The 27001-nt window shown below is 41.6% G+C and overlaps 1 protein-coding gene across 3 annotated transcripts in view; it reads right to left on the bottom strand.

Moving 5' to 3' along the window:
- PKNOX1 (PBX/knotted 1 homeobox 1) overlaps positions 1-22057 on the bottom strand; it is a 41705-nt gene extending 19648 nt beyond the window's left edge. Inside the window, exons 1-5 of one of the 3 annotated variants that reach the window (XM_032678617.1) lie at positions 21943-22057; positions 10916-10996; positions 7038-7139; positions 4281-4408; positions 2958-3129 (exon numbers count right to left, since the gene is read on the bottom strand). In XM_032678617.1, coding sequence (XP_032534508.1) covers positions 2958-3129; positions 4281-4408; positions 7038-7088 — 351 coding nt within the window. In that variant the 5' untranslated portion in view covers positions 7089-7139; positions 10916-10996; positions 21943-22057. The other 2 variants (XM_032678615.1, XM_032678614.1) reach the window with 2 other exon arrangements.
- Between the last annotated feature and the right edge of the window lie 4944 nt (positions 22058-27001).

The following is a 27001-nucleotide window of genomic DNA, read 5'->3' as shown; positions in this document are numbered from 1 at the left end:
GAGCACAATGTGGAACGTTGCCAGGACTGTAAGCGACCCTACAGTCACCATCTGTGACCCTTCATAATTTCTGTTACCTGCTTAATTAGCCAATAGGCAGTACAGGGAATGAAATTATGTTCTGCTGGTTTGGAGCCATCAGTTTAAGCTCCATCACAAAACCTGTGTAGTTGAGTTTTACATGCCACTTCCAAAAGAAATAAAATAAAAAACAAAACAGCTGAATTAGTGGCCCATTTCCTCACTGTGACTCTTCAGATAGGACTTGAATTTGGCTCCTTAGAGTATTGTGATACTCAATTTATCTCAGTTTAGCTCTGGTTCCAAGTTGAACGATTGCAAGCATTTACATTTGATTTGTTTGACTCTCTTGGGTCCAGAGAAGAGCACGGGTGGAAAGCAATCAGTTGTCTGGCCTACCTGCTCCACCCTTCAAGCTCATTCTAATTAACAGCCCTAACAGCTTCTCCTTTCGAGTGAATAGTTTAATTAACATTGGGAATCAAAAAGGGAAGGACAGAAAAACAGAAGATGCAACAAAGGTGCACAATAGAGGCCCTCTCTACAAAAAAAGAGATTTTTAATCTGTGTAAAAATGTATATATTTATTTGACACAAGGCAGAAAAAACTGCCAATCTACAGTGTTCTCTGTGCAAGCACCAATATTTCAAGCTGAAGAAGGGACTGAAAACCATACTAGCCAGTTCACTACTTGACAGAAACTCTTCTGCTCATTGCCCCAGACAAAATGATCAGCCTGACAGAATGTCAGCTGTTCAGAGTTCCCAGCCTCCAGGACAGGCAGAGGACAAGCTGCACTCAGATTTCATTTGGCATCCAGCAACAGAAAGCCACAGCTAACAATACAAGCACAGGACAGGAGTTCAATGCCAAAGATTTTTAATTTTTGCAACATGGTTCCAGTTCAAGACAGTACTGACCTCAGGAGCCACGGGATCCAAGACATAAATACTTCTCATCCGCCTAAAGCAAAATCAGCCAGATTTGTGCAGCCCATCAACAGAGGTGAATACCACATAAACCTCCCTGGGCACCCTGTACTATTCAATCCACCTCGCAGTAAAAAGGTTTTAATGGAACTTCCCTGTGTTTCAATTTATGTCCATTTCCTCTTGTCCTTTCCCTGGGTACGACTGAGAGGAGTCAGAGGGTCTGTCTTCTTTACTCCCCTATTAGGTATTTAGGTACATTGATATTATCCCCCTAAACCTTCACTGCTACAGCCCCAGCTTGCTGATGAGAGATGCTTTCATCCCCTAATCTTCTTTTTGGTCCTTTGCTGGACTGACTCCAATATATTCATGCCTAGAGGTGAGGAGCCCATAACTGTACCCAGCACTCCAGATGTGTCCCACCAGTGCCAAGCAGAGGGAAAGGATCACATTCCTTGACCTGCTGGCAATTCTCTTCCTAACACAGCCTAAGTATGTTGAATTTCTTTGCTGCAAGGATGCACTGCTGCCTCACACTTGGCTTGGTGTCCACCAGGACTGTCAGATTGCTTTCCATAAAGCTGCTTTCCAGCTGGTTGGTCCCCAAGGTGTACCAGTGGAGGGGGAATTATTGCTCCCTAGGTACAGGACTTGGCACTTCCCTTTGTGGAACTCCATAATCATAGAACTCCATAATCATAGAATCATAGAATCAGACGGGTTGGAAAGGACCTCTGAGATCATCAAGTCCAACCCTTGATCCACTACCACCACAGTTGCTAGACCATGGCACTAAGTGCCACGTCCAGCCTCGTCTTAAAAACCTCCAGGGACGGAGAATCCACCACTTCCCTGGGCAGCCCATTCCAATGGCTGATTACCCTCTCTGTAAAGATTCCTGTTTGCCTACTTCTCCAAAACCAACAAAGTACCTCTGAACAGTGCCAGAACCACCTGTGCACCAGCCACTCCTCCCAGTTTTGCAACATCTCCAAATTTGCTGAGGGTACACTCTGCCCCATCATCCAGGTAATTATGAAAATATTGAACAGTTCTGGTTCCAGTATCAATCCCTGGAATACATCACTTATAATTTGCCCTCAGCTGGCTTTCATGCTGCTGACTGCAATCCTTTGAGCCCAGTGGTTCACCCAGTTTTCAGTCCATCTCACTCCTCATTTATCTAGTCCATATTTTATCAGTTTGTCTATGAGAACATTGTAAGAGACATCAAAATTCAAGATGAACCACATCCACTGCTCTCTCCTCATCTACTGAGCCAAAGCTACTACATTCCACCTACTAGATTTCAGCTGCGCTTCTGAAAAGAAACTGGGATTAGAGAGGTAAGGGAAAAACAGTGTATTTGTGTTGAATTCAGAGTTACAAATGAAGCAAATAACCTGAGGCTTAGCAAGTCTGCAGACCTGCTTCATGCAGAACAGAACTAACTCTCATTTCTAACTAAAATATTGAAGGCAAGTATATCCAAAAAAGGGGAAATCACAGATCCATCACAGGAAGGACTTCCAGAAAGCCTAAAGGAGTCAAGAAATAATTTGTATATTGTAAAGAGTTTCTAAGCTCATCTTATAAGAGCTCTTCTCCCACATTAATTAGATGAATCCTGATTAAAAAAACAGCTGGAAAAAATTTACATTGATTACATGTTTTTTATAAATATATGCTATACACTTTAAAATTGATATGCAGTCAACCTGGCGATGGCAAGGATATGTTTCTGTTTGTCTCCAAAACACTGATCTCAGCCAGCTGAGAAGAGGAAACAACTGTGAAGGGCCCAACATAAATTTACAGATAAAAGGGAAAAAAGGGGTCAGAATAAACTTCAAAAAATGTTTCTCAGCATTAACATAAATAAGAATCTCTCACAGGAAGAAAAACGTGAAGAAAAACTATACACACCAGTTGAGATCAGGAATTAGGAAGAAGATGGAAATGTGATGACTGTTTCAGAAATAAAACAAGCAGTTTATACTTACCAAATTATCAGTTTCTGGGTCTTCACAGAAAAAAGGTTTTCCTTCTTTCTCCTGCTTCCTTACAAAGTTTTCAATATCCACATCAAAACTAGCAGAAGTTGTGCCTTCTGAACCTTGTGTAGATTGTTCACATTTTTCAAATAATAGTGCTAACAAGGGAAATAGTGGGTGCCTAGAAAAAAAAGTTTAAACACATGAATAAATATTTTCACTTACGTGTACGCCACTGAAAATTAGGACATCTGGCTCAGATAAAGTCACAGTCACTCATGTAAGTGTGACAAGCCTTGGAAGAGACTGCATTTAACACCACTGAGAGTAGCAAAATATGATAGTTTATTTTCATTTTGATTTGTCACGCTGTAAAGGCAAATACAGCACTAAAATAGGTATATATTTAAATAAAGAGAACAATCAAAAGTGAAAAAGCTCTGACATGCTGTTTAATTCACTGTAATTGAATAGCAAGAGATACATTAATGCAGTGCACTAGAAATGAGAATTAGGATTTACAGACAGGATGAATGCAGATTTAAATGAAGTCTGATAAAATTCATCTATTCTTTAACGTGGGCCACACTTACACATCACAAAATAACTTCAAAAAATTGAGAATAGTATTCAGGCTGTACTCAGAGGCCTCCTATGAAATCATGCTCTGAGGAGAAGATGATTTTGTTAGCACAAGTCTGTAAACGAGTGATTATGTCTTTCTGTGTCAGGTTGGCTTTTTTGGTAGTTTGTTGTTCGTTTTTTCCCTTTTTTTTTTTTAAACCTGAAAATCAGTAATAATTCTGTCTTTATAAAATGGTTAAAGTGAAACAACATTTAACCTCATCAAAACTGAGCAAACTGCTTAGCACAGCACTTAACACTGAAAAATCTCAAATCAGTGTGTTTGTACATCAATATTTAATCCCTTTTGAGCTAATTGCTGGGCATTAGATTGTTATTGCTAAAAAAAAAAAAAAGGAGCAAAGATCAACCTAATTACAATAAAAATAAAACCTTGCATTAAAGATAAAAACTACAATATAACAAATAGTGACCACAGTTCAACAGTCTAAGGTAGCTTGCTAAATATCCATTAGAACATCCATTAAAACTACTGGAATTGAAGAATCCTGCTATCTAGGAAGTTTTCTTAGCTGATGACTGACAGGGAGGTTAATTTGATCTCATTTTTTTCCCTGCAAACCACGGAGACAGTTAGCCAAGAGATCATCTGGTTTTAAGCTACTTAATATTATTATTTATTAAAAAAAAAATAAAAAATCCTCTATTCTTTACCCTTCAAAAGACAGAACATGAGTCCATTACTACCTGTAAATGGCCTGCTTGTCTGCATCCATTGGAGTTTGAGATTCTACAGGGGCAGGACTCACCCCTTCTGCATCAGTTTCAGAGCAGTTGGGATCTTGTTCAGTTTTTAACTCTGTCACCACTTGCATCTGTAGGGAAAGAGTAAGTTACAAGTAAATCTGTAGGCTTGACGTAAAATAAGGGCACTGTTCTCTAGGAAAAGAGGAAAGCAAAGGGCTCCTAAATTGCCAGAAGGTTGGTATGACTTGGCAGTGGCACAAAAAGTAGCAGTAACAAAACCCCTCTTTTAATCCTTGACACTTTTTTTATGGGTAAAGGTCACTCCAAGTTTCAGCATTTGGCTTTAAAATGAGATTGACAGATATTAGTAAACTGTTAAAGCATTCTGTCTCTGAAGTGGCTGTTTTTGGAATAGGTTAAAGGACACTGCTCCAAAAAATTTATGGGGATGTCTGCATAAAAATCCTCTGGGATGAAATCAGTGTAAAGAAAAGTTTCCCCCTTTAAGTTTTTTTTTATTTCTTACTGTACTTTGTATCAGGATACTGAAGAAGAGGATCTCCAAATTTTTCTTGTCCATTAAAATGCACATTTCCTCAAGAAGAACTGAAATATTCTGTGTCCCTCCAAAATCTCTCAATTATCAGGAGTACAACCTCTCCTGACCTTTACCACTCCACTTTATCTATTGTAACAGCCGATTATTTAAGGAAAAACCAGCAATAACTGCTTCTACACATCCATTTAACACACAGTCATACAATGTGCCACCACCAGAAAAGCAACACAGAGCCACAGCTTCAACTGAGCATCTCCTGAATGTCCCCAGGTGGCTGGGAACACCTTTGGGGTGCTCTGAAAGTGGTTTTCCCGTCACCTCCAGCTAAATATCTTTTGGACTGAAAGGTCTTAAAGGAACCCGACCTCTGAAATTCATAGTTTCCACCCCTCAACCCAAACTCCTTGGTTTTCTGCCCTTTGAGCATCTGCACAAAGGTATGAAATCACTGCAGTCTTTTCTCCTGCTTCTCCAACAAGTTTTATATCCATGGAGGACGGACACTGGTCCAGACACCCCCAGGCAGCCAGAACTGACAACTGCAGAGAGGAAGTGTACAGAATGAAATGCTCTGCCCTCTTCTCCCATCGGATGAAATCATCCCATCACTCACAGGAACCCTCTCAGACGACAGCCTGGCCTCCACAAACTATTGGAGAACATGGCTCTGGCAGAATTTATTTCCACACAACAAAAAGCAGAAGAATTAGTGCTATTCTGAACATAAAAGTCTGGGGGAACTGAAAGCTCTGTGCTTTGTCACCTGTAAGGGCCAAGACATCTCCCAGCAAAATCAGAAACCGAGAAAATCCAGCATCTCCCACCCAGCTGAGCAGCCTGACTTGCAAAAAGCTTCCTCCAGAGAAGACTTTTAAGCCAGAATGCTTGCAAAAAGAAAAGATACAACTAATGGACTCATTTCTTGGCTAATGACAGGAAGGAGGAGCAAATTAAAAGGGGATGACTCAGACAAGTGATTATAAATGTTGGCCATACAGCTGCAGAGCTTGAAGGGAGAGAGTATGTTCAGCTGGGGTTCTATCTCACTGTGAAGAGGAAATAGCTCACTTAAAACTGCAAGATATTTTCTGTGGGCCATTTCCAAGCTACAAAAACAGCAGGCACCCAAATTACCTGGACACTGAGAGCTTGAAATACAGAACAAATAAAACATAAAAAGCTCTCTCCCAATCTGTTCTTAAGAAAAAAAAAAATCAGATTTTACTTTCACTGATGTGCCACAGGATGGCATCTACTTGGTGGGGGAATAAAGCCAAAGATATAAAGCAGGTGAGAGAAGAGAGGGAAATTAGAACTGCAATGAAAGAAACAAACAACAAAAAAACTCCCCAATAATCCCAGACTCTGTTCAGATAAACATTTCCTAAGAGATGGGAAAATTTCCTCTTTTTCTTCTGACTGTTCCCCATTGTTGCCATCTGCTGACAGAAGTACTTGTATCTGCTGCTTGGGGCTGATACACAGTAACCTAAAAATGCATCATCAGAGTGCAGGCCTTTAGGCAAGACTTGTCTCAAATTAACAGTATTTTAATCCACCTATTTCAAATTTTTGCCTGTTGTACAAAAAAGCAACATACTCGAGCGTGTCTCATTGTTCCAGCTGTTTGCTAACTCAAATAAGAAACTGGACTCTGACTGAGCAGCTTTTCAGTTATCAATTCTAACCCATAACCTCATTAAAATGAATTTAAGTACATAACCAGTTTTCAACCTGAAGCATAATTCCACCAATTTAAATGCAGTCAAAGTAGCATATAATTCTAGATAACTAAGTTTTTCCTTCAGTTGCTGCAGACCAACAAGTCTGTGACTGTGCAGACATCTTCTATCTGTTCTAACTTCAGACATAAGAACACTGAAGTACCATATACACAAAATATTATGGATACCCCTTTGATTTTTCCTAAAAATGGGATCATTACAGCACACAAATAATACAGTGTAGATACAGAGTAAAACCCCTTACCTAACCATTCTTCCAGAAGTAAAACCATGCAAAAATTAGTTAAACCTTTAATAAATACCCAAGAATTAAAGTGATACGCTGCCATTTTTTAAAGATCTTGCTTTATAAATAAGAACAGATAATTAAACAATGCCAAAGTAGCCATTAAGGACAAAGCCACTACACTTGCTAACTGTACTTAGTTCATAGAGAAAAAGAACCACACCTACCTGTTGTCCATCTTGATAGTTGTCTATACTTAATGTCTGTGTTGCCATCATGGTTAATAAAACGTTAATTATGTCAAATCATCATAAGTGTGAACAAATACTCTTTAGAAGGAAAAAAAAAAAAAGTTACCAAAACGACCACTTAAAATCCAGTTCTAAAAAGTGACAAGAAGAAAAAATAAAGGAAAAAAATAAGATTTATGCACATCTCTCCCCAAAGAAATCATTGAGTTTATTGACAATGAAAACTACGTGCATATTTGAACAACAACTTGATTATAATGTTTCAGAAGTGACCAAGGAGTTCTGAAATCTCGTTTTCAGAGACATCTGATACTTTGGGAAACTTTAATTAAAACAGGACTTTAACACAAGTAAATACATGTATGTTATTCCCTCTAGGCATTAGCTGGAGTTTGATGCCCAGATGAATTAAATATTTTTAAGTCAGACACCCAGTAATTAAAAAAAAATAAACTAGCAAAGTACCACCACCAGATAGAGTGTACCCATCAAATTACTAATTTACAGTTCATTTTCTTGTCAGATTTGTAGCCATTACAACTGAAATCACATAACTCATTAAGCTATTACCATTAACTATTACCACAGAATTCAATTTTCGACATGTAGGAGTCCTAATGTTTAGCTACTATAAAAAAGAAAATCCATATTAAAAAAGAAGTCAGAGCTCATGTCTTGAAAAAGATTACATCCAGGTATTAAGTCCAGGTTTTCTGCTCTCCTTCACTTATGCCAGTATTGAAGAACTAAGTTTTAGAACATTCAGCAGTTTAAGAACTGAACAGAACTTTTTTCTTTGTAATATGTTCAATCCCCGCTATTTTTAAATCTTTCCTTCACCATTGCATACTACTATGGTACAGGACCATTTTTAAGAGCAATTTTTACATTTCTGGATATTTTCCCCTACAGTTTATAATAGTCTCAAGTAAGTGTTTCATTTTGGAAACACAGAACAAATTTCAAGATTCCCTTCTCTGTTAACAGTTTCAGGCACAGAGACAAACCAAACTCCTCGGGACAAACCTCAAGCCTTACTTTGCATCAAGTTCTACTCAAAGTGTGTTTCCTAAGCATTGCTGCAATTTTAAAACTTTTTAAACAACTTCAAAGACCAGAGTAGTTCACCAGGATGATGTAAACACGGCTTCCTTTACAAACGAGGTTATATCTGTCTACAAAACATCAGTATCTCTTTCTTTGAAACTCCCAAAATATTACTGATTTCCCCACCAAAATTAAAAATAAAAAGGCAACAACAGAAATGCACTCACTGAGAGAAGTACTTCAGATTTTAAAATTTTGTTTATAGCTATGAATCATTTGGTGTTAAAAGTTAAATCAGCATTTGCCGCAACAGCGAAGTGATACCTTCCAAGATACCTTTCAAAATCCTTTGAGGGACACATTCTAAAACATCATCCTGTAAGCAGAGTTTAAACATTTATTTTATTTCATAGATGGCAGCTTACAGCCAAGGCAAGGTGTCTGTATTTATAGAGTGAACAAGCACATAGAAAATGCTGCTTTTCTTCCTCCTCAAAAGGCACACATGTAATTTCTGACTGTGACATCCAAAGTACAGACCAGACTACCCTCAAAATAAAAGTAGAACAGTTGAAATGATCAACAAAGGAAGAGTAAAAACTGTTTAATAGTTCTAAACCTGAAGAAGTTCATCATAAAGCACTGTTAAACAGATTGTTTGGCTGTGGAAGAAAGATGAAGTTCCTGGTCAGAAATGAGGAAATAGAAGGTGAAACAGTCGTAGAAGAGGAAGAATGTCCTAGAGCTCACAAGGATGTGAGATCATACTGGTGGCAGAAAGAACTACATGGAGAGGGAAGCAACAAAGATGTGTAAACCTGTAAAGACAATAGGGCATGGCAAGAATTTCTGGAGAAAAAGACAAGCTGGATCAACCCTTCCTTCCAGATTTCCATAAGGGAGAGATGTTCCACATCTGGAAGGCCCTCAGGACACACCAAAGAAGAAAGGAGGTGCACAGCTTTGAGCTAGATCCATAGATTATTTCATCCAGAAGGACTTTTTCCCTATTTTGTCCCAAGGGAAATGCTGGAAAGAATTCTACATGGGTATATCCTTTATTTCCCATAAGAGCTTCCCCTCTGACTTATAATTACAGCAGAAAAAGATTAAGCTATTAGGCAAGATAGGAACTGATGAGATTTAGTGAAGACAACTACAGCAAATCAAGAAGAACAAATTGAGCTAATCACACACTTAAATTGAGGCAATTAACCGAGGAATTACTTTGGTTCACTGAAAAGAAACATCTCCTCATTACCCAGAAGCAGTAAGAAACAAACTATGCTAAACTTTAAGAAAAGTGACTGAAAAGGTATTTACACATTTGGCTTTTATAAGCTAATTTCGGATCCAGCACCCAGCTCTCGTTAGCAGACACAGCCCCAGCAGATGTTCACTCTGCAGACAGCGATGCCGGTATCGCTCCCAGATGTTTATCAGTGCCACCCTGCCAGAGCTAATTACTTCCACAGCTCCACCACGGAGCTCACAGAGCACGTGAGCAGTTTCTGATCCTTTTTTTACATCAAGTCAGGCAGGCCAGTCCAGCCCTGTGTTAAAGGTGGCTATGATGGAAGCCAGCTGACTTTGTCCCAGGCACGTTGCTGTGCACTCACACAACCCTTGCTCTTGGCTGACCTGCTCGTGTGGTTAATTTCTGGCTCAAGCGTGTTGATTTTCAACTCACAGCAAGACCATCTTTAACCAGCACAGCTATACCTTAGGCCATATAGTATTGGGTATCTGAGGTGAACCTGAGAACATATGACTGCTGGACAATTTAGCTTTCAAAATGCCAATTACTCTTTGTGAAAGGAATCGGGAGTAGAAGGAAAGCTGTGCCTTTGTGTTATAGTCAGAGAGTTACAAATACCAAAAACAACCCGAGGGTGAGTCTGCCAGTCTGCTTCACACAGAACAGAACTAACTCCCATTCTATTTATTTTGAAAGCAAAGCATGTGGAAAACCCAGGGAAACACTTAAGGTCATGCAACTGGAAGCTGATGCATGAAGTGCAATTAGAGACTCCACCAATATCTGTGGCGAAAGGAGTTCACAAAAGCATTGTGTTCTACAAAGCAAAGGGGGGAAAAAAGCAAGCCACTTCTACAATTAGAAGTAAAATGTAAAGCAGGGAGGAAGCTAAATGGAGTAATCATAATTAGAAATGTGGAGACTCTATGCAAGCTGAATATCCAAGGAGAAGAGATTAAAGGTGAGCTGAAACAGGCACACAAAGTGATCACTTAACATACATCACTCCTCACTTGCTCTACTTACTCCTTTGTAATTAAGAGCAAAGGGACCACCCAGTAACGTTAACATAAGGTGCAAGTAAGCTGTTGGAGTTCAGTGGTATCGTTTTTTAACATATACAAGCTACAGCAGATGTTTGTAAGAGATATAAATAGTTATGCTTCAGGCTATAAACTAACCACTAACCCTCTTAGAGATGTGAAGAAACTACCCACCAGACTGGTTAACAAGTAATCATTCCTTCTAATTTTCCCTCATACATGTTCCTTTGAAGTCCTTCAGAGAGAACTGGATGACTGGCAGATTCACCATGGCTCTTTTGTTCATTCTTATTTAACTTTAGTCCTGTCACTTGCTACATAACATAAATCCTTACATTCACATACAGAGCTAAAAAGAAACAAAAGTCAGAATAGCAAGTCTGTTTGACACATGAAAAGCATCTAGAACTGGCTTCACTTTTCAACACAATACATGATGGTATTTGCTTCCAGGGCACACTGTTTTTTAAATGAGATAAAATATTGCCTGTGAGAAAGCTGCTCACCCCTTTCCTTCAACGGGTTGAAGAAGACATGATCTTGTTCCAGCAGAGATGCCACTCACGTACAACGCTGAGGGCAGAAACCTAAAAACCAACAGAGAAATAATCAGAAGAAGAAAACAACACAGAACACACTTTGCTAAGACTGAATGTGATTTTAAAAAAATTCTGGTTTATTATGTGGTTCCCTCACCAATTTAAATGAACTGACAGGATTTTTTTTTTTTGCGTGTTTTGCAAATTTTTTTTTGACATTGTTAATAACCTCTAATCACCGTATCCCATGCTATTATCTGCACTTGCCCTCATCTTATTACATTCATTCTCCATATTTACCTTTGTGTTTGCTGACACCTTTAACAGAAGGCTTCATGTGGACTAATAACTCTCTCACTGTTCAACCTTCATATTTTACACTATTGCTCAGTGTCTGCCTGCTAAGACTAGACAAGGCACATCCCAAAAATAAAACTACAAAATGCAGACAGGAATAACTCACCAGTGTTGCAAAAATTAAGCACGAAACCAAGAGAGGTGAAAGACCTTTCCCCCCCCCCATTTAAAGTTCCTTCATAATCATTTGAATACATTCCATGGTAAAATCAAAGCATGATCAAGTAATCTACTACATGATAAAAACTAACAGATGATAGGAGTGGGCCATTGTTAGGCTCCTGTGTTCTGGGAACACAGGTTCTGCTACAGGATTATGCAGTTTTAAAAAGCTTTAAAAAAATTACCATTTAAAATTACTTGTATTGCATTTAATAGCACCTGTTTGATCCATTGAAGCTACTTTAAAAAAGCAGTAATGATTGTGATAGCAATGTAGCAAAGATCGTGAAAACATATTTAGAAAACACAACTGCTGAAAAGCATTAAAAAACCATCTCAGGGGAAGTTCCAGGCACTGAGGTTGCACAGAGGCCACCTGAAATGATATGATGGCTAAAACACACAGCTCAGATCTTGAACCAGATTATCTGTTTCTCACAAAGTCCACAACTGCATGAGAACTGGAGTGAAAGTAACTCCAACATTTTTGAAAGCAAGAGGAAGTTGGCATTTGGATTTGAGAACCAAAATTGGTTTTTAGACAAGTTCATAGAAAAGCAAAATTCTAAGGGCCTAGACACAATCTAGATGCCAACTCTGGTTCATGAAACTTTGTTCTGAACAGAGCAGGAAAGACACTCTGAGAGGTTCTAAGGCAGTATAAATTTCAGCCATTGGTAAGAGATTAAACACTGAGCTAGAAGGAGTTTCAGTCCAAAGTGATACATACACCTGGTCTTGAAGACTCAAGGAGCAGATAAGACATTAAAAGTTCTTACCACTTTTCTTTAAACTGTCAAAGAATGGGCTTCTCCCATTTTTGCAGCTTCTCAGTTCTGTTCTGAGAAGACAGTGTAACCCTCTTATGCCCTTCTTCACACACCATGTATTTTGTATAATTTTGGTACTCATTTTCACTCACCTCAATTTACTGGTCTACTTTCAAATAGAGGACTTCTCACTATTCATATTGTCTTCAAAATGTAGGTCACTGCCAGATAAACTGGGATAATTAGATAAAATATCTATTCCTTGTCTCAGACATAAAGGAGAATTACTGTAAATCTGAAAAACCTGTTGTCTTCATTCAGAAACAACTGCAGCAATGAACCAGTGGTGCCACTGCTGCCACTTCTGGTCAGTCAAAAATACTTAATGCATGAAGAAGTAGCTCTTGCCTGCAAAGCCCTCAGCTGAAACTCTGGAAATAGGCAAGTTTCTGGACAGCTTATGAGATATGGAGGGCAGGAAGAAAGAGGTGCTAAAGAAACACAGGCCCAGTGAAAGATGCTGCAGAGGGAAAGGTGGGGCTGAGAAGGAGCCAGGGGACACCGCAGTCATTTTGTCCTCTTCCAAGAGATACTTGACAGCATTTAAAACTACTGTCTACCCTAAAACATACCAGACAAGAGAGATCTGAGTTTGCACGTTATGTCTTCTTGCTAATCTCAGTGGGGGCAAGAACAGGGAGCAGATACACCTGTGAAAGGATGGAGACAACACCAAGGTGCTGTGGAGCCTAAAACTGGAATTGCTCTTGCCAATTTGTGTTTTCCTTCTATTCCTCTTGCTGAAGAGCTTTAAAGTTATGTTATCATAATAAAGATACTTAACTATGAAACCAAAACAAAGGGCAACTTGCTTTGTCTCTTAAGAAAGGGAATCACCATTGAGGTTTTTACCACAAAGCAAAACATGAACTTGCCCAGTCAATCATCCAAGAACCCTCTCTTCCATCATTCTCTCACTTTGCAAAGGAAGAAGCAAAGACCTGTGTGTACATTCACACGTACACATATTAGCAGACATCAAGATCCAGATACATTTGTATTTTTATAGATTCAAATAATAATAATAATAATAATAATGAAGCAGTAGGCAGAGTACAGATGACAACATGCCACCCAGGATTCATTCCACCTTTGCTGCAGCAGCTATCGATCTCCATCAACCTGCCCACGAAGAGTCATTCAGTGAAATTAAGACAAACAAATCAATATGAAGTTGATGCAGACAAGTTTATTAAAGCTGTGCTCAATGAGAATGTTCTCCTCATTCAGCAGCAAGGTGGCTTCCATTTCCTCTGTCTTATGTACTTACAAAGTACAGTCATTATTTAGAATATTACACTTTTAAGAAAGATGATGTTCCTGTTCAGGAACATAATACCAGCCTGAGGGAGTTCCATCACACAGATACAGCTCCATAGTTATTGTACAACAGCTATGCTGTCAATTGCCTTGGGAGTCAAGCCCTAAAAAGCCACAAAACCAATTTTTGGCTGCAGTAAAATGAGATTTACTTTGTGTCACTTTTTTCCCTTTATTGTTTGGTGGTGCAATAGTTATTTATATGTTAATCTTAATGAATGTGAGATTACATTAAAAAACTGAATGCATATTACACTTTAGGAAACCGAAAACTAAAAGTAAATTAAAATCCACAACTAAACTTGAATTTCTGCAGAGATACAGGTTACACTAAAAGCTACCACCAACCTTTCTTTGCATGTAGGATTTTGAATATACACACTGACTTAATTCAGTAAGATTTCTCCAACACTACATACTGCTCTGTTGTCTCATTAATCTTTCATAGCATCCTCTTTTCATATCCCCCATTTCATAACTTAACATGCCACACAAAATATTTATATCACAGACCACCTTCCAAGCATCACCACACAATGTCACACAGCATGACAAACAACAAACTACCTCATTAAAAGACTTGTGTTCCTTTAGCAATTCACTCTTTTTGTAAACTCTGCTTTTGGTATATTTAAATCAGGAAATTATCCTACTTGCAGGAACCAAATACAAAAAAAAAAGTATTATGAAACATGCCACTTTATAAGCTAAAATTGCACATACAGTTAACCGATAAAATGGATATTAAGGATGCATAGATCATATAAATTTCTCAAGGCACAACAACAGAAGTAAAATTAAGGACATCTGGGTCTTGTGAGGAACTCCAGCTCCTAATTCTGCACACACCCTTTGTGGGCACACCGACACATTTCTTGGGAAGTGGTGCATAATCATGGTTTATGTTCCTGATTCATGTCATCACCAATTTACCACAGCACTTCTTAACAACAGGGACAAGAAAGATGAGAAATCCTACTCATTCCAGTCACAAAATAATGTCACCTCAGTATCCCAGGTATCCTGCCCCCAGGTAGCTCTTGGTATTACAGGAGGAAATCCTCAGGTTGCTCTCCTACCTCCTCCAAAATGAAAACCCTCATTCTTCTGACTATTAAAAGATTCTCAAATTCAAGAAACTTCCTGCGCCATTTTAGTTTCCCCTGCCCAATTCACACTGTAATTTGACCCTGCTTTATTAGCTCCATAAAGTAAGGAATTATGGGGACTAAGCAGCAATTTTGGCAAGAGAAAAACAAAAGTCGGGGGAAACAAAACCTCCTTTAATTGCTCCAAGACTCCTGAGGGATTAGGGTATGAGGGAGCAAAAATATTTCCCATCACTCCCTCATCCATCACCAATATTCACATAGAAAGCAAAGATTCCTTTCTTTCTGTCTTCTTAACATTGCAAACTAAAGGACTTCTCATGGTTCCAGCGTGTGAATCCTCACACTCACATCATGAATCCTCACACATATTTCTTGTAACATGACAGAGAAGGAATTTTTCCCCCCTTGGCTTTTACCCAATGTGCTGTCATAACATTTTGGACACAAAAATCGAGAACACAGTGCCTAGAGAGGGTGGCACTACAAAGACTATGAACACCTCTCACATACCAGAGGACGTGTACCAGCAGTTCCACAGCTGGAACTGATCCTGGTACAACTGTCTTACTTAATGATATTTAATTACTTTTTCAAAAACAATTCCATTAAGAAAAAAGAAAAAAAAAAAGAAAAAAGAGAGAACTCCACCCTCCACATCTCCCTGGCATTCCACACATGGATAAACAACAGGGTTGCTTATATACTAGACATAATTTCATCCCTTTGCTGTTGAAGCCTTTGGAACATCCACACAAGCTTGCAGTGAATCTCCTGCTTTTGGAGACACTCATAGAACCATATCCTGCCAGACAAATTAAGTCAAAGCAACAGGAAATCCTATTTTAATCATGATTTGCATCAGCACCCAATAAACTATGACTGAAGTTAATCTTGTTTTGTGTTTATATTTTGTGGTTTCATGAAGAAGACACAGAATAACCACCAGTCTCACTGCCTTTATTGCTATTGAATACTTTACAATGTTAGCAGTTTATGTAAACATATGTTGTGCTTTCCAACATTTTTATTATCATATCATAAAAGTTTCCAAATACTCGTTCTGTAAAAGACTGAATTCCTAACAGTATTGAAGTACAGTTGAAGGATGAAGAGGAGTTTTATTTAAATAATAACTGCATTTAAAATGGACTTTGGATATTGAATGGGTAAGAAAATCCCCTCTGTGCATTTTTGGCATTTAAACACTTCATCAAGATCAAGAGGTTGCATTATCAACTATTTCATTTTTATGTCCTTTACGATTTCAGGAATAACAACCCCATTAATGAATCAAGCATTGACTTGGACCAGTGAATAAATTGAGTCACATCAAATCCTAGTCCAGCAACCCTCTGTCAAATCCAGTTCCAATCCACCACTAACTTTTCCAGAACCTTCCCTGTTTTGACTCTAACATTTGGTAAAACCTGAACAACTTTGTTTTGCTACTAAGTTTAGGCCCTAAAATAATCTGTTATTTTCTTTTCAAAATGGTGATTAAATAAAAATCCTTCCTTTCCTGCCCCACTCTGTTTCCCACCTCTCCCCAAACATCAGTCCTCATCCCATCAGGAGCAGGACTGCTGCCTAAGTGTTCTGGGGTTGGGGGAGAAGCACAGGTAAAGAAAGACTATTTAGGATTAAATTTATCCATCCCTTACTGCTGTGGGACACATCATGTTACCCACTTGGTCCAGAGGATGACTGCACAGTCAGGGGACATGCAAGGACCAACAGACAGGAAAACACTCAAACTACATGGAATATTCAGATAATTTAGTTAATAAATATTTGTCCAGTAACATACATCAACCAGGTTTTCCAAGAGCTTATGATTTGTTGAAGTTTCTCGAGGAACAGCCACATGCTCCATGTGAATGCTGACCTTCTCTCTCTCTCCAGAACTCAACTGTTGATATGCTCTAAAGTAAGAAGCATCCTCCTTTCCTTTAAATTAACATATCTACTTTCTCTTAAAGTCATTTTCAACATGCTGAGTCATTTAAAGTTGCTGGAATAACCCTGCTCAAACATATTCACCATGGCAAATTTCAGTATGACAAGGAAATAAGCCATTGAAAACAACACCTCAAAATAACAATAACAATAAAAAAATAACCAGGCAATCTTACTTTTGGTATTGCTACTATCACGGCCTAGAACACACAAAAATGGGTTAGAACACGTAAATTAGGTGATTATAGACTGACCTGGAAGTTCAGGTTCTTTAGTTACAAAGAACATGCAACAGAGCACTCACATTTTCATTCTCCTGTTCTCCAGGCATGTTAAACGTGTAAAAAGCTCCAATTTTTGTTCTGTGATTGCCTCTGTTCCCTTTGAATATAAAAGGCTTGGACTTTATTTTTCAGTAAGCATGCTAATATCCTTTCCCCTTTGTTTTGTTTGCTATGTGATTTGAAAAAAGCCAAGCAGGATGTGAAGTAGAGCCACATTTCCTAGCTTCTTCAGCCCTCAAGAAGAAAACCACAGGCAATTCCAAAAGCTCACCAATAAAATATAAATTGGAATGTGTTAGTTTTAAAAAATGGATCCCTCTTTTATTACACCAGCAGTAATCTGCCATATTGTCCTACTTTTTGCCTGAATTTCCTGCGAGCTGCAGAAGACACAGTTGCAGCCCCCTGGGCACAGCTGGGCCAAGGGACAGTCTGTGATTATCACAGTCAGCTCCCATTTTTGAAAATCACCTTCTGACTCTCTATTTACTTGAATGGCCTTCAGGTTTACCAGCAAATACCTTTTATACACCTGTGTAGAAAACAATGGGAACACCATGGCCTGGAGCAGCTGCCATACTAAAACCCGAACAGTGTGTTCCTACGAAGGACGATAACCAACCACGTGATGACAAGAAGAGCTAAGCTTTATTTCCACTTCCAACACTGACTTTTCCCTTTCAGTGACACACATGATGTGGTATCCCCATGCTGCTGGCAGGGCAACCAAGTTGCTGCCCCTCACCAACTTCATAAAAACGTGGCACTGCTCCATAACAACAAAATTTGCGTCTCCAGATCTGCGGTGCCACTATTTTATTTCCTATCCCACCCCCAGTTCCACTTGATGAGTCCCGTGTCCCACAGTTCTGGTATGAAACAACCTCAGTGAACAAAGTGAAGAACTTGCTACAAGAGTGAATATTTCAGTGCTCAGTTACCTTGGGGAGACGTATAATGGTCTGGGTAAAATATTTCGGTAACATCTGGCACCAAGTAAGCAAATGAAAGAACTCTATCAGCAGCTTTTTCTCCTTGCTCTTGGAATCCTCTTGCTTGGAAGAGCAGTAAGTTGCTTTACATTTTGTATAGCACTGAGCTGTGGTAAAATAACCCCCCCCCAGAGAATTCTCATTTTTAAACCTACAGACTCTTTTAACAAGTGAGACTAAAGTAACCAGCTGCTGCTGAGAGAGAGGTAACATTTGTAGAATTTTAAATTTAACACACAAAAAAAAAATGAATTCAGTCTTACTTACACCAAAATAAAAATATTAATCTGCTTTACTGTAAGCTTTCACATATGTGCCAGTTTTGCAGAGGCAACATTTGGCTCCCAGACCACAACATAATATTCTGAAATACAATTTGAGTTGCTTCATTCAGGACATTAACAGGGCCATTAGAACAGGCAGTTCCACTACCACAGCAGTGGTTCTGTGGATCATTCATCCTTGGCCACTAACACAGGGCTTAATAACACCAAAGAGTTACTCCTTTCCAGGAAATTGAACTGCTCCTAAACACTTCCAAACTTGCTGTGGTAGCAATTAGAATTATCAGGGCTTTATTAGAGTATTTACAGCACAGAGAAAGGTATCAGAGAAATATAATAGGAAAGCAAAATTCTGAAGAAGAAAGTACAGCTTCTAGAAGACATATCTATTTTATGAGACCAAAGTATGTAAAATAAATTTAAACGTATATTTCATTCATTCTAAACTCCTTTCAGTCCTACTAATGGAAGGCTGCAAGGACTCAGTTTTAAAACGTCATTTTTACATAACCCAAATATTTAGAATTGTATTGAGATTAAGAGTACAAATCAAGGCTGTAAATTACTTAATATCAGATTGACTTTTTACATGCCAAAGTGGAATTTCCAAACACAAAATAAAATCCCAACCAACTCCAACAACCACATACACAAAATTTGAAGAATCCTCAGTTTTCCTATCAGCACACATTAAATATAGTAATGAGAAAAATTTCAGTCCACAAAGGACATTAACTACATGATAATAGGACCCACTTCTTACATGAGACAGGTATTAATACTGAATTTATGTAGAGGATACTCAAGCACAGATTAAAAAAAAAAAAAGCATGGTCCAAACCCACTCAAGGAGATCAATGAGAAATGATATGAGGTCTCCAAAATCTCAGTGCAGTGCCAACAGCCCCTACACTTCCCTGTGACTGAAGCACACTGAGCTCTGCCTTTCACCACTTAACAGGAGATTACCTTAAGAAGACACAGTGAAACCTACACTGAAGTTTTCCTGGGGATACTTTAACCACAGGATGGCAAGAAAATATGACAAGAAAATATGTCAAGGGGCAACAGTCAACACTAAAAATAAACCATAGAGTTTGTAAAGCGAACTGAAGATAGAACATACATGAAGAACTCCATCAGAATTGCTTATTTTGAATATGTGAAATATTTCGGGGGCTTTTTCCTCAGAAACTTAAGAAAACTTGAATGCAATGATTCTATGAGTTATCCTCAGAAAAGGGTAACTCTGCAATTTTATCTGACGGAAAAAAGCACTTCAAATGGATTTGCTGTTGCTTGATACTGTAGCAATGACACGGTCTGGAAATACAGGGAAGGATTTCTGATACAATCACGACAATTTGTTTCCTTGTTCAGTGTAATCCATAAAATTCACACCTGCACTGACAGGGAGTAACCAGGACTCTATCCAGCTGCAGAAGCCATCTCACTTTAACCACACATACAACTAAAGGGATATAACCCCATAAGCACAGGCAGATCATAAACAGATTATATCCCACAGAGGAAAGGGAACAACCTGTGAGTGTATCCACAGGACAGAGAACAGCAAGATGTGTGGATCTCTTAAGCTTCAGTTGTTACAATTTCCCTCATCAAACAATCTACACTGGTGAAACTTCGTGCACAGCACGCTCAAGAATAAAATTAGAAACTTTGTGCATGTTTTTTTGTAAAAACTAAGAAAGAAACTGTTAGCTTTAAAAAACAAAAAGCAATTAAATGAGACATTTAGCATACGCTGAAAATCATGCACACCTTCCTGCTATTCTCCACAGGATCCTGGCCCAAGTGTTTTCCAACATCCAGGACATATTGCCCATGCTCCCTATTCCTGAGATGTGTTTAATGGAATGCACAAATCATATTCCAAAGAGGGGTAAGGAAAAAAATTAGTCTTGCCTGGGCTGCTTGTAAGTTCATGTGGAAAAAAAAAAAAAAATTAAAAATGTAATTCATTGCAAGGCACAAAATTTTTTTAAAGGGTGTCATACCAGATTTAGAATCTCATATTAGGATGAAATTGTTTACTGTGAGGATGTGAGGCACTGGCACAGGTTGCCAAGAGAAGTTGTTGATGCTCCATTCCTGGAAGTGTTAGGATGGACAGGGGCTTAGAGGAATCTGGTCTAGAGGAAGGTGTCCATGGCGAGGGGTTGGAACTGGATGATCTTTAAGGTCCCTTCTAACTCAAGCCATTCTGTGATTCTCCCTCCCAAAATCACACTCATCATTTAATTAGACATAACTGCAAAAAGGGACCCAAAACCACTTTAAAAAAAATTAAAAATACTGTGACTGTGTCTCTAAAATTACACTATACGTCACCATTTAAGAAAAAAAGAAAATATTTAATGATTTTTTAAAAAACCCACAACAACAAGTTACACAGAGAATTATCACACAGATGTATTAAGTACTTATATTGTTATATTGTTAATTGACAGGCTGCCGTGGCGGGAATGAGGGAAAGCCATGGACTACTCCATGGAGACCCGGGACATGTGGCTAATTGAGGCGATACTTCAGGACAAAACCAGCGCTTGATTTATTGTTGTTTACACACTTCGCGACCCGGGGCCTCTGGGCAGTGTCAAATCTCAGCTCCTAATCGCGGCCGCGTAAACACCCGGGAACCCCCGCCCGGGTGTCAAGGGGCTGTCTGCCCATAACCGAGCCGGGAGACAGCGGGGTCACACCGAAAACGGGATAAAAACGGGGAGAAGCCAACGCCGCCACGAGCAGGCTCCGCTTTCTATGAATCGGGGACAGGGGGGAGCATCCCCAAAACCGGGGGCTGGGGGCACCTCCTGCATCCCCTTCATCCTCCTCCCGCGGCAGCGCAGGTGCGGAGGGAGGGAGGGATGGAGAGAGAGGGAGAGGAGGAGAGAGGGAAGGAGGAAGAGAAGGAGGGAGGGAGAAAGAGAGGGAGGAGGGAAGGAGGAGGGAAGGAAGGAAGCAGCTGCCGCGGTCGGAGCCCCCGGTCCGGCCCGGTGGGGCCCGTGGCGGCGGCGATGGGCGGCGGCGGCGATGGGGACCGCGGAGCGCCCCCCGTTCCCACCGCCACCCCCCCTCCAGCCCCTCCAAGGAGCGGCCAACACGGCGCTGCCCCTTTAAGCATCACGTCGCCTCCTCCTCCTCCCTCACCCCCCCCATCCCATCGCCCCCTCTCCTCCTCCTCCTCCTCCTCCTCCTCCTCCTCCTGCTCTTCCTCCTCCTCCGCGCGGACCCGCGCGCGCTCCCGCGTCCTCCCCTCCTCCCCGCGCGCGCGCCCCCGCCGGGACACAACGGGCGCACCGCGGCCCTTTCCAGAACCTTCCTCGCCCCGCTTCCCCCCCCCCACACACACACGCACCCCCGCCTTCCTCCCCCCCGTCTCCTTCCTTCCCTCCCTTCCCCTCCCCGCGCCCGCCGCCACCGCCCCTTTAAAACCCCCCGTTCCGCTACGGGCGGCGCAGCCCCGTCTCTCCCTCTCTCTCCCTTCTCCTCCCCCCCCCCCCCCCCACTCTCCTCCCCCCTCCTCCGCCGCCGCCGCCGCCGCCGCTCTCTCTCCCCGCTTTTTTTCCACCCCTCCGGGGAAGCCGCTCTGGCGGCTGCCCGTGCGGCGGGCGCGGCGGCGGGCGCGCCGTGATGGACGGCGGGGCTGGAGCGGGGTTTGAGTGACAGCGCCTACCTCGGGTGCCAATCTTCGTCACACTGACAAGCGGCTGCAGCAATCGGGACCCGCACCGCCGCCGCGCGCGTCACCGCGCGCCGCCGCTCCCGCCCAATCGCCGCCCGCGCCGCCCCGCGACGACGCGCCGCGCCCTCATGCATATTCATGAGCTCGGGGGGGGGAAAGGGAGGGGGCTCGGGCGCACCGCCCACTCCGCGTTGGTTAGCGGTCGTGAATATTAATTAGTGGGCGGGGTTAAATCGGAGCCACGCCCCCTCCTCAGCACTGTGTGAGGCGGGGAGGGGGTGAAACCATTGCTGGCGGGGGGGGGGGGGGGAAGGAGGGAGGTACCAAGTGACTCCGCCATGAGGGAGAGGCGGCGGCCGCCATGGCGGGGTCTTAGCGCCTTTCCCCTTTACTCGCCCTGGGGTCGCCTCAGGGGTCACTCCCCGGGCTCGGCAGAGTTCCCTGCCTCCCTGCGGGTCACCCCGCCTTGTGGGGGACCCTTGCCTCCCTGGTTGGGGCTGCGGGTCACCCCGCCTTGTGGGGAACCTTGCCTCCCTGGTTGGGGCTGCGGGTCGCCGCTCCTTGTGGAGTTCACCCCGCCTTTGTGGGGTGTCCCCCGGGAGTATCGGCCCCGAGGAAGTGCCGAGTGTGCGGGACCTGCCGTGCTGGGGGCTCCGCAAAGGCTGTCCTAGAAAGTCGGGGGGAGGTTCTCGTTTGCCAGGTGTGGGGTTAAAGTGCCCGGCAGAGCTTTGGGACCCTTCCAGCCCCGAACCCGCGCCCCCCCTTGCTCCTCCAAACACCCCCCAAACTGCGCGGTCTGAGTGAGGGCAGATCCTGTACTATCCCTAAGGATCCTGCCCATGGATCAGGTCCTCTCCTTGGACCAGGTCCTGGTCAGGTCCTGCTACGCTCCCCAATAAAGCTGCTTGCTGGGCACACATGACTTTTCTTGTACTGAAAATCCACTTGGAAGAAACCACCACTGTCACAGCTCTATCCCTCCTGAGTTCAACATTCCCCCTTTCCCCCAAGCTGTTCCTCAGGAAGGGGCAGGAGAGCAGCAGGAATGTGGTTTCAGACAGGTGCCCTGTGGCTTGGCCGTTCTGCCGTTGGGATATTTAAAAGGTTTCTCTGCTGTGCAAAAGGGCTTGAATGCCTTTCAGTGGCGTCACAGGTGATCTGTTGTCTCCACCTTGTTCCTCACTCCCAAGACTTCTGAAAGATCATCTCCGCCACCCCTTGCTGTCCTTGAGGGCAGAGGTTGTCGAGGGGACAAAGAAGCCGACACATACAGACCAAATCTCATCTTAGGAAGCTCAGTTTAAAACCAAAGCAGGCTTAGTTTCAGGTTTTGTAGCCCTTCTGCACAACAGCAACTGTGAATCTACTTGATCCTGTAAACTGGGAATACCCTACCTGTTTTTCATGGTTAATGCCACTCTTCCTGATGGTTTTACAGTAGCAAGTGACCTGTTTTGGTTTTTTTTCAATATATAACACTTTCCTGGGCCAGGCCACTTTTTAAAAATCTGGGTAATAGTTTGGCAATAGAAACAGTTACATAAATGTTCCTGTAAGCCAGGTCTGCCCTCAGTGCTGTGCACATCACTGCTGTGTCAAGACCCTGCTCAAGCCAACACAGTTGCTTCAGGAATCTGGTCACTCTGTTCACACTGCCACCATTTGTCCACTGACAAAACAGTTGCTCCATCCTCAGACCGCCTGGAGCCTTTACAGGAGTTCCTTTTCCTGCCATTTTTCCCCCGTACAGTCAGAACCGTGCAGGCATCAGGCTTGTCAACAGAGAGGGAACAGAGAGAGTGGGAATGGAAATGAACCGTGCTCACCCAGAGTGCTCAGATGGCTGAATTAGGGCTCAGATTTAATGGGAATGATTTATATAAACAAGATTAAAAAAAAACAAACAAACAAACAACCAAACTCTTAGTTTGTCTCATTCACAAGAGTCTCTTTCTCTGTTTCCGCTCTTGTGCCGTGTAACAACACCTCTAATTGAGTTCCTGTGGCCAGGTTGGCATCTTCTGCCACAAGTTTCAGCTCCCATTATCCCTGACACATTCATGAGTGACACATTCACTAAACAGTGCTTAAAATTAACTGGCTCCCATGCCCAGACCTGCCTCTTCTTCAAATTTGATTCTCCCTGCAACCCCTTTGTTCTCTTCTGCCTCGCCTGCACTTCTTTAGATAGGAGTTCACCGATTTCTTTTGAGAATGTACAAATTAAATTCAAACTAATTTAGTTTCTGTTTCATCTCTTCTCCCAGTGATCTTTAAAGCCTTTCTCGATGCCTTTCCTAACTTGAATTTTCTTCTCCTGCTTCCCATTGCTTTTCCTTCCCTTCCTGCCTGCCACTTTCTCTTCCCCAGCTCCCCCCTCACACACAACAGGTGTAGAAATTCCTCATCTGCTCTGCTCTGTTTCCCCCTCACCCCAGTAATCCCATCTTCTGGTCTCCTTTGTAGTTAAAGTTACTCCATCCTTTACTCTCCTCAGCCTCTTACACATTTTGTGATCTCAGCAGATGTTTTAACTCCCTCGATCTTAAAGCATGTGATCAGAATGAAGAACGCCTGGTTCCCCACACATCTTTGCCTCATGGTTTTTTACTTTAGGGTCTAAGGTAAAAGCTTGAACTGAAATCTCTTCCAAGGTTGAGATGTACTTAAGGTCTCTCTTTAGACAGAGGATGCTGTTGCCTAAAAAGCTCCTGCTGCAGCCTTTCCATCATTCAGGGAGTACATGACACATCCTCCCTGCTCCACAACTTATTTTCATGAAACTAAACTATTCTGACAGCTTTAATCCTGTCTGGAGTAAGCCACTAGGTTAAAACGTTATTAACCGATGGACACACCCCAAATATACCTGTACCTACATGACATGACTGTATAAACCTCACTCCCACAAGAAAGTAATCTAAAAATCATTCTTGATCCAACTCGTGCCTTCCAGCTCGCTGAAAGAACTGACCCCACCCGCTGTCAAGAGGTCCTTGCTTTTCAATTTGTCTTCAGTTGTCTCTGACACAGCCTCTGCAGGCAGGAAGGCTAAGCTTAAATTTTTAAAATGTCACAGCTGAAATGGCTCCAGGAGATGAAGATTTAAGAAAGGCACTAGAAATTGCAGGGCTTTTGAGAGAAGCCGGCAACTTGGAAAACAGGAGCAGCAGTGGAAAAGGATGATAAAGTAACTGATGTGTGGTTCAAAGGCAAACAATAAAAACTCCCAACAGAAAGGGATAGGACAGGTGCCCTTTTCTTTCTCTGTTTTTGATTGTTCAAACTGTGTTGTCCCTCATCACTTCTGCAAAAGAACAAGAGTCCAACCCATAGGATGGAAGACAGCACTCGTGAGGAAATTCTCCATACTACACATCTTGTAAGGATTATTACACAACTGATGAGTTTTATGCTCTGAACTCCCATTGGTATGGGTGCACTCACTTCAGTGCAGCGGTGAGAGGGCTGCTTTTCTTTCTAAAAAAGCAAAAGCCACATTCCAGGGTGAACAAAATGCCATTTTAATATTTTGTAATAGCAAGTTACAAGTACGTAAAAATGAGGTTGGGTAATATTCAGGCAAATAACAGAACACTCAGATTCTCCAACTTCTGTTACCTTCTTTACATTGTACATATTAAATAAGCTTATAAAATATAGCTCATTACCTAAAGCATGCCCAGATATGTTTGCGGGGTCAGGACCTCACTTGGTTACTGAGAACAGCCCCTAATATACAAGAGCATTCCTCACAGTTGGCCCAAATATTTGCACACACTAAGCTCACCAAACGAGACAGGCACTCTCCCAAATCTGTTCACTGAAACACACTTTAAGTAGCAATTTAGGGACAGGGGGATTGTGTAGGTGTATTGGAGGGCAAAACTGTATCCTACATAGAGCTGCTAGAGGAATTAGGCTTAGTCTGACCTCCTTCAGTCATTTTCAAGATCTGAATATTACAACTGCGTGCATAATATAACATTAACATGCACTTAACCTGTTCAGAAAAAGATCACTTCTTATGGCTCTTGACTGTGTGAATTGCGACTCTTCCATAATTAAGTTTTCAAAGGAAATATTTGCATAGAGGTGAAGGGATGGGCTTCCATACAGGTGGCAGTAATCTGTACTCATAACTCCTGGAATAGAGATTGTAATTGCAGTGATAAGACTGGAATAATCTAAACAGAGCAGGGTTTTCCCCAAATTTCCATAAAAATCAGGTGAGTTTTTGAGTGTTGATCTCCTGACAGTGGGAGGCCTCTGCAGAAAACCAGTTTCTCCTTTCATCACTCCAAGGGAAAAAAGGATGTAGTAAGACATGTCAACAGCTCTGATGTCCTCTGGCTGTTTGGAGAGCATTCCAAAGAGCAGCCTTGGTGCGCCCTGTTTGCAGGCACAGCACATTCACATCTGCAGCCACAACTTTACGTGGTCTAGGAGGAGCCTGGGGAAAAAAATGTGTGACTTACTTTATAATGGATATAGCTTTTAAGATTTTAAAGCCGAAATTAATGAGTTAACTCAGTCTAAATAAATGTCAAGCTTTGCTTGAACTAGATCATGGAGATCTGCGTAACTCAGCCGGGAACACTCCCTCTGGAGAAATTAAGAGCTCGTGTCCCACAGCAGGACTTGGGCTCAGACCAAGAGCTGGCACTGCAGTGCAGCACTACTGCATGGAGTTTCTGTGTAGGGATCAGGATGCCATCCTTTGGATGAGCTGTTATTCTCTTATGTTTTTCCACCCTCTCTATTCAGCAGAAAAACTTAAAGTCTCCTTCAAAAAAAAAAAAAAAGGAAAAATTATAAATGTCTTACTCAATATTTCTCCTCATGTTAAATCAAATTTGAATTTTCCAGAGCTGTGCATTAGCTGAATCACTGGCTGCACACTACTCGCTCCATCTGTTTATATGGTTGAGTCACTGCCTTACCAATATTTTAACACGTTACTTGGAAAGAATTTTCGGTGATCTGGAGGATAAACCCCCAGAGCTCTATAAGATAATGTTCCCTTCTCGGTGTTCTGTAGCACCATGCT

Source organism: Chiroxiphia lanceolata, chromosome 2, assembly GCF_009829145.1.
Source record: "Chiroxiphia lanceolata isolate bChiLan1 chromosome 2, bChiLan1.pri, whole genome shotgun sequence".
NCBI classification, from domain to species: Eukaryota; Metazoa; Chordata; class Aves; order Passeriformes; family Pipridae; genus Chiroxiphia; species Chiroxiphia lanceolata.
This window is presented reverse-complemented; position numbering and strand designations above follow the sequence as displayed.